The 17,181-nt window shown below is 43.9% G+C and overlaps 1 protein-coding gene across 1 annotated transcript in view; it reads left to right on the forward strand.

The window, feature by feature from the left end:
• ACOXL (acyl-CoA oxidase like) overlaps nucleotides 1-17,181 on the forward strand; it is a 365,696-nt gene that overhangs the window by 209,641 nt on the left and 138,874 nt on the right. The window contains 1 exon segment of the mRNA XM_067704360.1: nucleotides 13,203-13,292. Coding sequence (XP_067560461.1) covers nucleotides 13,203-13,292 — 90 coding nt within the window.

Consider the following 17,181-nt stretch of genomic DNA (forward strand, 5'->3'; position numbering starts at 1 on the left):
AAGACTCCAAAGGATTTATTCACATTGGAGAAGCAGTTCACATTGATTTATCTCTGGTGGAGAGCAAGCAAGATTTGAGATAACACTGCACACACACAGACACACAGACACACTGCTCAGGCTGCCAAAACAAAGTACCTCAGGCAGAATGGCTTGAACAACAGAAATTTATTTTCTCACAATTCTGGAGGCTAGACGTCCGAATCAAGGCGTTGGCGGGTTGGTTTCTCCTGAGACCTCTCTGCTTGGCCTGTAGATGGCCGTCTTCTCTTCCATGTGTCCTCACACAGTCTTCCCTCTGTGTGCCTAATGCCCTCTTCTTACAAGGACAGCAGTCATTGTGGATTAGGACACACTCCAATGACTTCATTTAACCTTAATTACATTTTCACAGGTCTTGTCTCCAAATACAGTCACATCTGAGGTCCTGAAGGTTAGGACGTCAACATAAGAATTTGGGGGGACACAATTCAGCCCACAACACACACACACACACACACACACACACACACACACACACGCCACACTCATGCACACACTCTCTGTCATATCCCTATAGGCCTCCCCAGAGTAAATCTTTAGTTTTAACTTGAGATACACTGGAGGCCAAAGTTTCCGGCCTGCCATGGAGCGATTCCCCACATGACAGGCAGGGTGAGAACCCAGTCCTCTCCCCCATGAGGCTTCAACCACACATGCATCAGCAGCTCTCGGCGTGGACACAGGAGCCGAGAGCCATGTGTGATGCGCGGTCCTCCTGCCGAATGGGCCTCTTTGGCTCCCCAGTTAACGCTGAGACAATCGTGAGGCTGGAAACAGAATCCTAAGAGGGAGTGAGGGAGGCCTGTGGCTGGAAGATGGAGGGGTAGGAGGAGAGAACAGGAAGTACAGCCCTGGTCATTTTCCTAGAGTACTTCAGACTCTTCTAGAAAGCACCACGGAAGGAGCAGTTTCCTTGGCATCCTAGGCACTGAGGAGGCCCTCCTCCTCCTGGGCAGAAGCAGGTCTCACAGGTGTTGGCTCTGGGAGAGATGTGCTTCGGGAGGGAGACAGTGTGATGCTGATACTGTCGCGATGCCCTGAACCGTGGTTCCTGGCCTTCCCCTCGGCGCTGACGGGTCTTTTCCATCTATGGCAAGAAGAGACTGAGTGCGAATTCCTCATCTGGGATGGGCCTACCTGGGCCTTGGAGGCAGGCTCCAGGGAGGTGCCGGCTTGGAGGAGGCGAAGGCAGCAGCTTTGGCTCCAGGGAGGTGAGCGAGCGTTGACGGAGATGGCGGGGCCCTTGCCTGGACTTTTCTACTCTGAATCTGGGGCCACAGCCCCCGTGTGTGCCGTGAACCCAAGTACGGGGGCCACTGTCGCCAGAACTCGGCTCTTCTCCCGGCTCCGGGGACCCCGTCAGGTGTCAAGTCTGTGACGAAGTGCTGCCTCTCCTTCTGGGCTCACGTGGCCACTGCAGGGGGCCGCTCTCTGCTGTCATCTCGGGCACCTCCTCAGTGTCCCTCCAAGTGCCGAGTCATTGTCCCCTGTGTCCTTCCCCCTCCACCCACCCCCAGGACAGCTGCTTGTCGCTGGGCCAGAAGGCTCCTTTCTTCCCCCCAACCTGTAAGGTCAGGCGGGCTGCGGCAGGGCTGATTCGAGGGTCCCTGTACCCTCTGGGGGAGCTTGAGTCACCCCTTGTTTGAGCCCCACCAGGAGAGTCAGGGACACTGACCGTTCAGACGACACCACTCAGCATCCAGGCCGGGAAACTGAGGCAAAGTTTACGTTAACTGTTTTGCGGCCCTTCTTCTCGAAGCTGCAGCTGTGTTATCCTTAACTGTGTTCCATCGACTTTCAGCAACACCATACAGGAGGGCAGGCCCACGTATGAACGGATCTACCCTGTCTCAAAGTCAGCCTCATCCACCCCCAGAGGTTTGAGCCGGGGTCACCTGCGGCCTCGGGTAGCAGTTTCCCTGGGCCTCTGCTGCCCCCTGTCCCTGCCCCCCACCTCGTGCCAGCCCTGCTGCTACTTGATGCCCAGCTTGGACACTGAGATCCTGGCCCTTCTCTGCCCAGCCGTGGGCTCTGTGTCCTGTTCTGTCCCCATGGCCTTTGACCTTCGTGATCTCTATCAGAGTATGAGCAGCCTTGCCCCTCTGTCCACACAGGCTCCTGGGCTTTGCAGCTCCTGCCAGGATGGGGCTGGCAGAGGGATCCCGTATCTTTGTCTTCTGGTTTGTCTCTTCACCTCCCCGTCCACTTCCATGTCCCTCTGTCCAGACGCCTGTCTGCTTTATAGAGAAGAGCACAGGTGGGCAGCGGAGTTGGGTGGCTCGGGGTTCCAACCCCGTTTCACCACCTACCCACGTTATTTCCCCCAGTTGGTTGCAGATACTATATTGTGCCCGTATGGTGTGCCAGGTCTCATCTCCATGCTGGGGAAGCAGTGGTGAATGGGGCAAAGTCCGTGCCCTCACGGAGTGTACAGTCCGCAAGGGGCAAACAGGCAATAAATATATTTTTAAGGAGTAGATTCTAGCATTCCTGTTATATAATTATAATAGAATGAAAAGCTATGATGGAAAATAGATTGCAGTGAGGCGACAGGGAGTGATGGTGGAGGGTGAGGGAGCTGTTTCAGACAGAAGGACCAGAGACAGCCTCCCTGTGGTCCAGACGGGCGTGGGGCGAGGGAGACAGCCACCCGGCGATCTGGGGAGAGTGTTCCAGACAGAGGGATCAGTGTTGCAAAACCTCAGGGAAGGCTGGAGCGGAGTGGGAAAACCTCAGGGACCCACAGCTTCCTCATCCCTAAAACCAGGGTGCTGAGATGCTGTTGTGAAGGGTGGAAAAGATAGCTCCTGTGTAACACAGAACATAAAATCAGTCCTCAGCAATGGCCTTCACGGCTGTCCTTTCTCTCAGCTCATCCTGTGGTGCTGGTTTGTAAAGCCTTGTGAAGGTGCTGAGTGATGACCTGACATTGCAGGTGTCTCCGACCTCAGAACCCAGGACTGTCCCTCAATTCGCCACCCATACTTGCTGTGGGCAACTACGAGGTCAGCGTTCCTCCTCCTTCCCCAAATCCAGCCCTCTTACTTTCCTCTGGCTTCCTCCCCTGTTTCTGGCTTTCCTCACCCCCGACTCCCTCCTCAGTCTCCTCTGACTATTTCTCCTATGCTGTCATATCTCTCCTCCCTCTGGAACACTCCATGGCTCCCTTTGCCCAGATCTGCTCTGTTGATTTCTGGGGCTCTCCCCACCTGCATCCCTGCAACATCTACCTCCATCCTTTTGATCCCCCATTCCCGACCAGCATTTTTCTCGGGGTCTTTCTTTCTCAGGCATCCTTTTATTTCCCACATCATGAGATTATGGATGAATTTTTCTTCTCTTTTCCTTTTTTCTGGTGGGTTTGTTTTTTATAGCACTTATATATTGCTTTTAGGAATTCATTTTAAAAGTTCTTTTTTAATTAGAAAGTGTCACACACACACACACACACACACACACACACACACACACACACACACACAGCTTATACTCGTTTGTCCCCAAAGAGTTAGGGGCTCCACATTCAGAATTTAACTTCCTCAGGAAGATGAAAGCAAGTCCCCAGTCAGAAACTTCTCGACGTGGCGTGTCTTTCCCTAAACTGTCAGACACATTCATGCAGTACAAGGATGACCATGACTTTTTTGAACCTAATTAGTTTCTAAATGGGTCACCTCAGCTATGCCAAGGATTTAGACTTTTATGAGGATGGGCCTCTCCAGCCTGTTCTAAGGAAATTAGATCACAACTCTGCCCTTGGTAGTTTCAGGAGATTGGAGGCGATGTGTTGGCCTTGGCCACTGCCTCGCAAGCGGTTGGCCTTTCTGCTGCTTCATTTTTGTTGCCTGCAAGCTCTGTGAGGGCCGTGAGCCTTGATACCTGGGGTCTGACAGGGCCCTGGAGAGTCTGGAATCATCAGGATAACAGTCACACAGTTTTACTAAATTTTTAAATGAGGAGGGATGTTCAAAGCTGAGTTTCATCATCTAGAAGAGAAATAACTTATTTTCCACGTGAAGAACTAACACAGGAACATAAAGCATCTTTACTTTCACAGGATTCCAGTGCCTGTTCTGTGAGAGATGGTGGGATTCCAGTGCTGATTCTGCTGCTTTTTTTTTTTTAAACAACTTTATTGGAGTATAATTGCTTTACGATGGTGTGTTAGTTTCTGCTTTATAACAAAGTGAATCAGTTATACATATACATACATCTCCATATCTCTGCCCTCCTGTGTCTCCCTCCCTTGCACCCTCCCTATCCCACCCCTCTAGGTGGTTACAAAGCACCGAGCTGATCTCCCTGTGCTATGCGGCTGCTTCCCACTAGCTGTCTATTTTACATGTGGTAGTGTATATATGTCCATGCCACTCTGTCACTTTGTCCCAGCTTACCCATCCCCCTGCCGTGTCCTCAAGTCCATTCTCTACATCTGCATCTTTATTCCCGTCTTGCCCCTAGGGTCTACATGACCTTTTTTTTTTTTTTTCAGATTCCATATATATATGTGTTAGCATATGGTATTTGTTTTTCTCTTTCTGACTTACTTCTGTATGACAGACTCTAGGTCCATCCACCTCACTACAAATAACTCAATTTCGTTTCTTTTTATGGCTGCGTAATATTCCATTGCATATATGTGCCACATCTTCTTTATCCATTCATCTGTCGTGGACACTTAGGTTCCTTCCATGTCCTGGCTATTGTAAATAGAGCTGCAGTGAACATTGTGGTACATGACTTTTTGAATTATGGTTTTCTCAGGGTATATGCCCAGTAGTGGGATTGCTGGGTCATATGGTAGTTCTATCTTTAGTTTTTTAAGGAACCTCCATACTGTTCTCCATAGTGGTTGTATCAATTTACATTCCCACCAACGGTGCAACAGGGTTCCCTTTTTTCCACACCCTCTCCAGCATTTACTGTTGATTTTTTGATGATGGCCATTCTGACTGGTGTGAGATGATATCTCATTGTAGTTTTGATTTGCATTTCTCTAATGATTAATGATGTTGAGCATTCTTTCATGTGTTTGTTGGCAATCTGTATATCTTCTTGGGAGAAATGTCTATTTAGGTCTTCTGCCCATTTTTGGATTGGGTTGTTTTTTGATATTGAGCTGCATGAGCTGCTTGTAAATTTTGGAGATTAATCCTTTGTCAGTTGCTTCATTTGCAAATATTTTCTCCCATTCTGAGGGTTGTCTTTTCGTCTTGTTTATGGTTTCCTTTGCTGTGCAAAAGCTTTTAAGTTTCATTAGGTCCCATTTGTTTATTTTTATTTCCATTTCTCTAGGAGGTGGGTCAAAAAGGATCTTGCTGTGATTTATGTCATAGAGTGTTCTGCCTATGTTTTCTTCTAAGGGTTTGATAGTGTCTGGCCTTACATTTAGGTCTTTAATCCAATTTGAGTTTATTTTTGTGTATGGTGTTACAAGTGTTCTAATTTCATTCTTTTACATGTAGCTGTCCAGTTTTCCCAGCACCACTTATTGAAAGGCTGTCTTTTCTCCACTGTATATTCTTGCTTCCTTATCAAAGATAAGGTAACCATATGTGCGTGGAGTTATCTCTGGGCTTTCTATCCTGTTCCATTGATCTATCTTTCTGTTTTTGTGCCAGTACCATACTGTCTTGATTACTGTAGCTTTGTAGTATAGTCTGAAGTCAGGGAGCCTGATTCCTCCAGCTCCGTTTTTCTTTGTCAAGATTGCTTTGGCTATTCGGGGTCTTTTGTGTTTCCATACAAATTGTGAGATTTTTTATTCTAGTTCTGTGAAAAATGCCATTGGTAGTTTGATAGGAATTGCATTGAATCTGTAGATTGCGTTCTGTAGTATAGTCATTTTCACAATGTTGATTCTTCCAATCCAAGAACACGATATATCTCTCCATTTATTTGTATCATCTTTAATTTCTTTCATCAGTGTCTTATAATTATCTTCATACAGGTCTTTTGTCTCCTTAGGTAGGTTTATTCCTAGGTATTTTATTCTTTTTGTTGCAATGGTAAACGGGAGTGTTTTCTTGATTTCACTTTCAGATTTTTCATCATTAGTATATAGGAATGCCAGAGATTTCTGTGCATTAATTTTGTATCCTGCTACTTTACCGAATTCATCGATTAGCTCTAGTAGTTTTCTGATAGCATCTTTAGGATTCTCTGTGTATAGTATCATGTCATCTGCAAACCATGACAGCTTTACTTCTTCTTTTCCAATTTGGATTCCTTTTATTTCTTTTTCCTCTCCAATTGCTGTGGCTAAACCTTCCAAAACTATGTTGAATAATAGTGGTGAGAGTGGGCAACCTTGTCTTGTTCCTGATCTTAGTGGAAATGGTTTCAGTTTTTCACCATTGAGGACGATGTTGGCTGTGGGTTTGTCATATATGGTCTTTATTATGTTGAGGTAAGTTCCCTCTATGCCTACTTTCTGGAGGGTTTTTATCATAAATGGGTGTTGAATTTTGTCTAAAGCTTTCTCTGCATCTACTGAGATGATCATATGGTTTTTCTCCTTCAAGTTGTTAATATGGTGTATCACATTGATCGATTTGCATATATTGAAGAATCCTTGCCTTCCTGGGATAAACCCCACTTGATCATGGTGTATGATCCTTTTAATATGCTGTTGGATTCTGTTGGCTAGTATTATGTTGAGGAGCATTTGCATCTATGTTCATCAGTGATATTGGCCTGTAGTTTTCTTTCTCTGTGACATCTTTGTCTGGTTTTGGTATCAAGGTGACGGTGGCCTCGTAGAATGAGTTTGGGAGTGTTCCTCCCTCTGCTATATTTTGGAAGAGTTTGAGAAGAACAGGTGTTAGCTTGTCTCTAAATGTTTGATACAATTCGCATGTGAAGCCATCTGGTTGTGGGCTTTTGTTTGCTGGAAGATTTTTTTTTTTTTTTTTTTTTTGCTGGAAGATTTTTCATCACAGTCTCAATTTCAGTGCTTGTGATTGGTCTGTTCGTATTTTCTATTTCTTCCTGGTTCATTCTCAGAACGTTGTGCATTTCTAAGAATTTGTCCATTTCTTCCAGGGTGTCCATTTTATTGTCATAGAGTTGCTTGTAGTAATCTCTCTTGATCCTTTGTATTTCTGCAGTGTCAGTTGTTACTTCTTCTTTTTCATTTCTAATTGTATTGTTTTGAGTCTTCTCCCTTTTTTCTTGATGAGTCTGGCTAATGGTTTATCAATTTTGTTTATCTTCTCAAAGAACCAGCTTTTAGTTTTATTGATCTTTGCTATCATTTCCTTCATTTCTTTTTCATTTATTTCTGATCTGATCTTTATGATTTCTTTCCTTCTGCTAACTTTGGGGTATTTTGTTTTCTTTGTCTAACTGCCTTAGGTGTAAGGTTAGGTTGTTTATTTGAGATGTTTCTTGTTTCTTAAGGTAGGATTGTATTGCTATAAACTTCCCTCTTAGAACTGCTTTTGCTGCATCCCATAGGTTTTGGGTCGTCATGTTTTCATTGTCATTTGTTTCCAGGTATTTTTTGATTTCCTTTTTGATTTCTTCAGTGATCTCTTGGTTATTAAGTAGTGTATCGTTTAGCCTCCATGTGTTTTGGACTTTTGGCAGACTTTTTCCTGTAATTGATATCTAGTCTCATAGCATTGTGGTCTGAAAAGATACTTGGTACGATTTCAATTTTCTTAAATTTAAGAAGGCTTGATTTGTGACCCAAGATATGATCTGTCCTGGAGAATGTTCCATGAGCACTTGAGAAGAAAGTGCATTCTGTTGTTTTTGGATGGAATATCCTTTAAATATCAATTAAGTCCATCTTTTTTAATGTATCATTTAAAGCTTGTGTTTCCTTATCTATTTTCACTTTGGATGTCCTGTCCATTGGTGAAAGTGGGGTGTTAACGTCCCCTACTATGATTGTGTTACTGTCGATTTCCCCTTTTATGGCTGTTAGTATTTGCCTTATGTATTGAGTTGCTCCCATGTTGGGTGAATAAATATTTACAATTGTTACATTTTCTTCTTGGATCAATCCCTTGATCTTTACGTAGTGTCCTTCTTTGTCTCTTGTAATACTCTTTATTTTAAAATGTATTTTGTCTGATATCAGAATTGCTACTCCAGCTTTCTTTTGATTTCCATTTGCATGGAGTATCTTTTTCCATCTGTTCACTTTCAGTCTGTATGTGTCCCTAGGTCTGAAGTGGGTCTCTTGTAGACAGCGTATATACGGGTCTTGTTTTTGTATCCTTTCAGCCAGTCTGTGTCTTTTGGTTGGAGCATTGAATCCACTTACATATAAGGTAATATCAATATGTATGTTCCTATTACCATTTTCTTAATTGTTTTGGGTTTGTTATTGTAGGTCTTTTTCTTCTCTTGTGTTTCCTGCCTAGAGAAGTTCCTTTATCATTTGTTGTAAAGCTGGTTTGGTGGTGCTGAATTCTCTTGGCTTTTGCTTGTCTGTAAAGTTTTTAATTTCTCCGTCAAATCTGAATGAGATCCTTGCTGGGTAGAGTAATCTTGGTTGTAGGTTTTTCCCCTTCATCACTTTAAATATGTCCTGCCACTCCCTTCTGGCTTGCAGAGTTTCTCCTGAAAGATCAGCTGTTAACCTTATGGGGATTCCCTTGTGTGTTATTTGCTGTTTTTCCCTTGCTGCTTTTAATATTTTTTCTTTGTATTTAATTTTTGATAGTTTGATTAGTATGTGTCTTGGCATGTTTCTCCTTGGATTTATCCTGTATGGGACTCTCTGTGTTTCCTGGACTTGATTAACTATTTCCTTTCCCATATTAGGGAAGTTTTCAACTATAATCTCTTCAAATATTTTCTCAGGCCCTTTCTTTTTCTCTTCTTCTTCTGTGACCCCTATAATTCAAATGTTGGTGCATTTAATGTTGTCCCAGAGGTCTCTGAGACTGTCCTGAGTTCTTTTCATTCTTTTTTCGTTATTCTGCTCTGCAGTAGTTATTTCCATTATTTTATCTTCCAGGTCACTTATCCTTTCTTCTGCCTCAGTTATTCTGCTGTTGATCCCTTCTGGACAATTTTTAATTGCACTTATTGTGTTGTTCATCATTGTTTGTTAGCACTTTAGTTCTTCGAGGTCCTTGTTAAACTTTTCTTGTATTTTCTCCATTCTATTTCCAAGATTTTGGATCATCTTTACTATCATTATTCTGAATTCTTTTTCAAGTAGACTGCCTATTTCCTCTTCATTTGTTAGATCTGATGGGTTTTTACCTTGCCCCTTCATCTGCTGTGTGTTTCTCTGTCTTCTCATTTTGCGTATCTTACTGTGTTTGGGGTCTCGTTTTCGCAGGCTGCAGGTTTGTAGTTCCTATTGTTTTTGGTGTCTGCCCCCAGTGGCTAAGGTTGGTTTCGTGGGTTGTGTAGGCTTCGTGGTGGAAGGGACTAGTGCCTTTGTTCTGGTGGATGAGGCTGGGTCTTGTCTTTCTGGTGGCCAGGTCCACGTCTGGTGGTATGTTTGGGGTGTCTGTGACCTTATTATGATTTTAGGCAGCCTCTCTGCTAATGGGTGGGGTTGTGTTCCTGTCTTGCTAGTTGTTTGGCATAGGGTGTCCAGCACTGTAGCTTTCTGGTCGTTGAGTGGAGCTGGGTCTTGGCATTGAGATGGAGATCTGTGGGAGATTTTCGCCGTTTGATATTACGTGGAGCTGGGAGGTCTGTTGTGGACCAATGTCCTGAACTTGGCTCTCCCACCTCAGAGGCACAGCCCTGACGCCTGGCTGGAGCACCAAAAGCCTGTCATCAACACAGCTCAGAATAAAAGGCAGAAAGAAAGAAGAATATAAAACAAAATAAAATAAAGTTATTGAAATAAAAAATAATTATTAAAAAAATTTAAAGTTATAAAAAAAGAAAGAAGGAAAGAAGAGAGCAACCAAACCAAAAAACAAATCCACCAATGCTAACAAGCGCTGAAAACGATAGTTAAAAAAAGGAAGAAAAGAAAACGGACAGACAGAATTGTGAGACAAATGGTAAAAGCAAAACTATAGAGACAAAATCACACAGAAGCATACACATACACACTCACAAAAAGAGGAAAAGGGGAAAAATCATAAATCTTGCTCTCAAAGTCCACCTCCTCAATTTGGGATGATTGTTGTCTATTCAGGTATTCCACAGATGCAGGTACATCAAGTTGATTGTGGAGATTTAATCCGCTGCTCCTGAGGCTGCTGGGAGAGATTTTCCTTTCTCTTCTTTGTTCTCACAGCTCCCGGGGTTCAGCTTTGGATTTGGCCCCGCCTCTGCCTGTAGGTCGCCTGAGGGCGTCTGATTTTCGCTCAGACAGGACGGGGTTAAAGGAGCAGCTGTTTCGGGGACTCTGGCTCACTCAGGCCGGGGGGGAGGGAGGGGCACGGAGTGCGGGGCGAGCCTGCGGCGGCAGAGGCCAGCGTGACGTTGCACCAGCCTGAGGTGCACCGTGCGTTCTCCCAGGGAAGTTGTCCCTGGATCCCGGGATCCTGGCAGTGGCGGGCTGCACAGGCTCCCGGGAGGGGAGGTGTGGAGAGTGACCTGTGGTGGCACACAGGCTTCTTGGTGGCGGCAGCAGCAGCCTTAGCGTCTCATGCCCGTCTCTGGGGTCCGCGCTTTTAGCCGCGGCTCACGCCCGTCTCTGGAGCTCCTTTAAGCGGTGCTCTTAATCCCCTCTCCTCGCGCACCCCAAAACAATGGTCTCTTGCCTCTTCGGCAGCTCCAGACTTTCTCGGACTCCCTCCCGGCCAGCTGTGGCGCACTAACCCCTTCAGGCTGTGTTCACACCGCCAGTCCTCTCCCTGGGATCCAACTTCCGACCTTCGAAGCCCGAGCCTCAGCTCCCAGTCCCTCCGCGCCCGGGCTGGTGAGTGCCGGTCGGCACCGATCCTCTGTGCGGGAATCTCCCCGCTTTTCCCTCCGCACCCCTCTGGCTGCGCTCTCCTCTGCGGCGCCAAAGCTTTCCCCCTCCGCCTCCCGCAGTCTCCTCCCGCGAAGGGGCCTCCTAGTGTAGGAAACCTTTCCTCCTTCACGGCTCCCTCCCACTGGTGCAGGTCCCGACCCTATTCTTTGTCTCTGTTTTTTCTTTTTTCTTTTGCCCTACCCAGGTACGTGGGGAGTTTCTTGCCTTTTGGGAGGTCCGAGGTCTTCTGCCAGCGTTCAGTAGGTGTTCTGTAGGAGCTGTTCCACGTGTAGATGTATTTCTGATGTATTTGTGGGGAGGAAGGTGATCTCCACGTCTTACTTCTCCGCCATCTTGAAGCTCCTCCACTCTGCTGCTTTTTGAGTGAGCCACTGCTCGGGTTATTTTAAATCCCTGATGGCCTGGTTTCCAGGGCAGGGTGTGAACAGTTCAAAAATGTCAGAACAACAGAGAACCTGTTTTTCCCTCTCTTGCTGGAAGAGACCAGAGCAAAATGATCAAGGAAAAAGTACTTTATTTCTTCAGAATTATTATTTTGAGCCTTTAGCAGGTGTGCTTCTTATATAACAGCTTCTTCCCAAGTCTGAGATGGTAGGTCTCATGTTCATCTTTTCCGTACCAGAACTTGAGGGGTTATTCAAAAACATTCCAACGTAGCCCTTGAGCCTTGCTCTCTTCATCTGTAAAATGGGGTAACACCTACCTCACAGGGCTGTTGAGAGGAGGAAAAGGATTAAGCGAAATAATAAAACGAAGTCTGGGTCAAGCACCCAGCTCAGTATCTGGCTCGTGGCAGATACTCGATAAATGGTAGAATGCTGATGGTGAAAGTGAGTCAGCTACTCCCTTGCAGGGGAAACACTCTGGGGCCTGATCACAGTCAGAACCTGATCTCATGTGGTTTGCCCGGGAATGAGGGGATTTACCCTGTGGTTATGGTGGGGGAGGGGAGGCAAGGCTGAACTTCTCCAGGCTGGAAATGCCACCAATTTCTGTTTCCATAAATATAATCAGTTTACCTTTATGAAAGTTATGAAGGATTCCTGAGGGTTTGTGAAGATGCCTTTGCTTCTGTAAACTAACACCGTGCAGAGGGCCTGCCCGGACTGCCGTGATGCAGAGGCGGACCAGGGGAAGCAGCGGGGCATCAGAGGATGGCTCCGGGACAGGAAAGCAGGGATGCTCACAGGACTTCAGGCTCTGCAGGCAGTGGGAGCCCAGAGTGCCCACTTCTGTGACTCAAGTGGCCGTTTTCAGAAATGAAGCAGGTACCCCAAGGGTAATGGGTACCTTGAGGTTGGGGTATACGGGAGCACCGTGTGTGACCCTCCCTGACCCATGTGGCTTGAAAATTCCAACAGGGGCAGAATCTTGTCGTTCCTAGACAGAGCCAAAGTGCTAAGTGCACATACTCCTGGGAGAGATGATGCGACAGCCGCCTGTGATGTAACTTACATGGTAGGGCTGATTTGGAAGCAGATTCTGAGAGTGGGAAGGATTCTGAGAGTTAAGGGGGAGGACAATGGCCTGGAAGAAAGAGAGCACAGAGGCCTTGAGAGGGGGAAGGGCCTGTGGCCGAACGCGGGCAACTCTGCTCCCTCCACGTCTGGCCTGGGGCTGATCAGCTTTCTCTGGAGCAGCTGATTCTCCCAGTGTGTGTGCAGAAACACTTCACCACTTTGGAAAGGAGCAGCAGGCTACCGCCATTTAAATAAGGATTTCAGGAAGTGAGAAAAGAAAAAAAGTAAAAAACTAGGTGGAAGCTGGTGTGTGTATTTATGATGCAGAATATTTAATGACATGAAGAGGCAGAGTGGCAATTTAGGATTTTTTATGTTGTCTCCCAGGAATCATAGGTATATTTACTAATTAAAAAAGGGTTTGGGTGGGGGAGGCATCATTCTCCTGCATATTGTGGGGTATAATCACAAATACCTTGACATTTATTCAATTTCATAAGATTTGGAAGAGAAAGAGAAAAAATTAGCATAATTTGTTGAGATATTTTGGAAAAATGTGACATGATTGTTTTCAAATGTTTTTACTACCAACAAAGGCCATACCCTCAAATAATATTTATGGACCAAAAGCTCATGGGATGGGTCAAAATTCTTATAATGGCTATTCTGGGTAGGAGAAATAGAGTTTTCTTTTTTTCAATTGTGTGTATTTAATTTCAAAGAAACTGTTAGTCCTTTATAATGATGGGACTGCAAATTTAAAATCTGCTTTTCTTTTTTTTTTGCAATAGGGTTACATGATGGAAAACGGAAGCTCAGGCTTAAAACGTGACACAGATATGTTTGTAACTTTTGAAGGTGACAGTGTTGTAATGCTGCAGGTAAGATTCGGGAAATATTTATTCTTTTTAAACAGCATAATTTTCAAGATCAAGAGTTATCCAGAAATCTGAAATGCTTTATATGTTTTATCTTCGTCTGATGTCTTCACTTAATTGGCAGGTGTTTTTCCCTTAAGCACTTGATTTTTGCAGTAGTTGAATGGAAGGGGTATTAATTTATTTATTTCCTAGCTGATCTTTGATGCTGAACTATATCTTTTCTTGGCTTAAGAAAACTACTTCTTGTACATATGGAGTCATATAGATTCTACTGGGAAGGCTATTCCCAAAGAGTTTGTAAGGTCCAATTTAAAATACACAGAGTGAATGAAAATGAAAACATAACATATCAAAAAATGTTGGATGCAGATAAAGCAATGCTTAGAGGGAAATTTATAGCATTAAATGCTTACTTTAGAAAAGAGAATATGTCTCAAATCAAAAATTTTGTTCCCACCTCCAGAAAATAAAAAAGTGGAGCAAAATAAGCATAAACCAAGCATAAAAAAGAGACTAACAAAGAAAAGAGCACAAATCAATGAAACTGAAAAAGGTGAAAAATCCATGAAACAGAAAGCTGATTCTTTGAAAAGAATCAATAAAGTTGTTAACTCCCTAGCAAGAATGACAAAGACAAAAAATAGGAAGACTCAAATAACCAGTATTAGGAATGAAAAAAGATATATAACTAGATATCCTGCAGCCACTAAAATAATAATGAGGGAATACTAGAAAATAACTTTGCATTAATAAATTTGATGACTTAGAAGAAATTACCAATTCCTCAAAAACCACAAAGACCCAAATGCAGCCACTTGAAATAGACAATCTGTGTAGTCCTATAATAGAAAAGAAATTTAATGTTTAATAATAATACAAAGAAAGCTTCAGGTCTAGGTTTCATTGGAGAATTCCATCAAACATTTATAGAAGAGTTTTACAAAATCTCTTGCAGAAAATAGAAGAGAAGGAAACAATTCCCAACTCGGTTTCATACAGCTCGTATTACTCTGATGCCAAAAGCAGAGAATACAAAAAAGGGGAAGCTACATATCAAAAACTTGCATGACCTTAGATACAAAGATCCTCAATAAGATTTTAACAAATTAAATCTGGCAGTGTATAAAATGAATTATATACCATGAAGAAGTGGAATTCATTCCTGGTATACAAGGCAGCTTCAACATTCAAAAGTCAATCAATGTAATCCATCATATCAAGTGACTGAAAAAGAAAAAAAATCATATGATCATGTTGGTTTACACAGAAAAAGCATTTGACCAAATCCAACAATGGTTCTTGATAAAATCTCTCGGCAAACTAGGAATAGAGGGGAATTTCTGCAACTTGTGGATAAAAAAGTATCCACAAAAAACTGTAGCTAGCATCATGCTTAATGGTGAAACACTGAATGCTTTCCCCCTAAGATCAGATATAAGTCAAGGATGTCCACTGGTGCCACTGCTACTCAACATGGAGTTGGAAGTTATGGTGAGGGCAATCAGGCAAGAAAAAATAAATAAAATACATAGAGATTAAAAGGGAAAGAAACGAAAACTGTTCTTATTTGCAAATTACATCATTGTCTACATAGAGAATCCAAAGAATCTGCAGAAAAATTCTAGAACTAATAAGTGAGTTCAGCAAGACCACAGGATATAAGATCAGTACACAAAAATCAATCAGATTTCTATATACCATTAAGGAACATGTGGAAACTGAAATTAAACATATAACATCATTTACAATTGTTTCAAAGAAAACAAAATACATAGGTGTAAATCTAATAACTATGTATAGGATCTTTATGCTGGAAATTACAAAATGCTGTTGAAAGAAATCAAAGAAGTCCTAAGTGAATGGAGAGGCATACTAAATATATTCACAGATTGGATGACTCTGCACAGGAAAGATGTCCATTTTGCCAGAACTGATCTATCTATCTATATTTATATAATGAGATCATTATATAATTTATATAATGTAATAAAATCACAACAGAGTTTTATGTAGACATAGACGAACTTATTCTAAGACATCATCAAAATGGTGGAAGAGGCGTTTTCTGCCATCTTTCCCCCAAAGAACACCAGTTTTGACAATTATTCATGGATGAGAGTTCCTTTGTGAAAGTCCAGGAGTCCAGTGGAGAAGTTCCAGCACATTGTTGGAACAAACAAACAAACAAAAAATCTGAGATTGAACACATTGAAGAGGGCAAGAGGAACAGCTTCACTTTACCTGCGTTACTCCTCTCCCAGGGTGGCACAGCTAAAGGACAAAAAGACCTTCTTGGCTGGTGGTTTCTCCCATGGGGAAAATGAGAGCATGTGAGTGAACACCCAGCTTCCCCAGCTGTGCAGGACTCTGCTGTAGTAATCAAAACAGTATGGTACTGGCATTAGAGAAGACACATCGACCCATGGAACAGAATGCAGAGCCCAGAAATAAAGCCGTGCATATATGGTCAACTAATATTGGATAAGGGAGCCAAGAATATACTATGAGTAGAGTCGAGTGGGGACAGCTACTTAAGAACTGCCATTTACTGTGGGCTGGATTAAGAATTGCTTTTCTTCTGTCTCCCTCCCACCTAAACACTCCTTAAGAATATTCAGTAATCAGACATGGCACTAGTTCACACTCTCCATCTCAGGTGATAAGCCAAGTGTGTGAGGTTTTTCAGCAGTTTTCTCTTCAGGAGTATATTTCACACTCAAGCGTGTGCTTCGACGTTGCTTGACCCTGAAGTGGTGACTCAGTGCTTTATTTGCAAGCTCTAGCTTGTAGACACTATGGAAAGGTGGTTTAATGTAGTTATGGGAGTAGAGTCACAATCTCTAACTATGAAGCGAGTGGAAGCAGAGGAGAAACAGGGACAGCTTGCTTATTGTCACATAAATGGGAGCATGGGCAGTGGAAAAGAGGGACTCTGGACCATGGAGGGCAGGGATGCAGGGATGTTGGGCTGGAGGGAGGCTGAGCTGCCTGCTCAGGAGGACGTGTCATCACAAAGAGGCAGAGCACCCATGCAGTGAGAACCCATGCAGGGTTTTGAGGCCCAGGCTGAGGAAGGAAGCCAGGGATGGTCATTGTGGGGCTTCCCTAGTGGCACAGTGGTTAAGAATCTGCCTGCCAATGCAGGGGATACAGGTTCGAGCCCTGGTCCAGGAAGATCCTACATTGCAGTGGAGCAACTAAGCCCGTGCATCACAACTACTGAGCCTGCGCTCTAGATCCTGCGAGCCACAACTCCTGATGCCCACGCACCTAGAACCCGTGGTCCGCAACAAGAGAAGCCACTGCAATGAGAAGCCCGCACACTGCAATGAAGAGTAGCCCCCGCTTGCCGCAACTAGAGAAAGCCTGCACGCAGCAACGAAGACCCAACGCAGCCAAAAATAAATAAATTTAAAAAAATACCTTAAAAAACCAGATTGTGTAGGCCTTCTTTGGCCAGTTTTCCAGATAGACGTCTTCCAGACACATGCTGGAAAAATACTACCTCAAGCTATGATCAAAGCTTATCAAGAGATGGAAACACTGATTTTATAAGTGGTGTGGTTCAGGGGTCCCCAAGACCACCCCCAGGTTGGATAATTCTGTAGGAGAACTCACAGGATGCCACATATAGTCATACTCATGGTTAGGATTTATTGTAGCAAAAGGATAAAACACAAACTCGGCAAAGGGAAAAGGCACATGGGCAGAGTCCGAAGGAAACCAGGCATGAGATTCCAAGACTCCTCTCCCAGTGGAGTCACAGAGGACATGCTTAATTCTTCCAGCAGTGAATTGTGACAGTACATGTGAAACGCTGTTTACCGGGGAAGCTCATCACAGACTCAGCATCCAACGTTTTTACTGGAGGCTGGTCACATAGGGTACC

This window comes from Pseudorca crassidens, chromosome 14 (genome assembly GCF_039906515.1).
Source record: "Pseudorca crassidens isolate mPseCra1 chromosome 14, mPseCra1.hap1, whole genome shotgun sequence".
Classification (NCBI taxonomy): Eukaryota; Metazoa; Chordata; class Mammalia; order Artiodactyla; family Delphinidae; genus Pseudorca; species Pseudorca crassidens.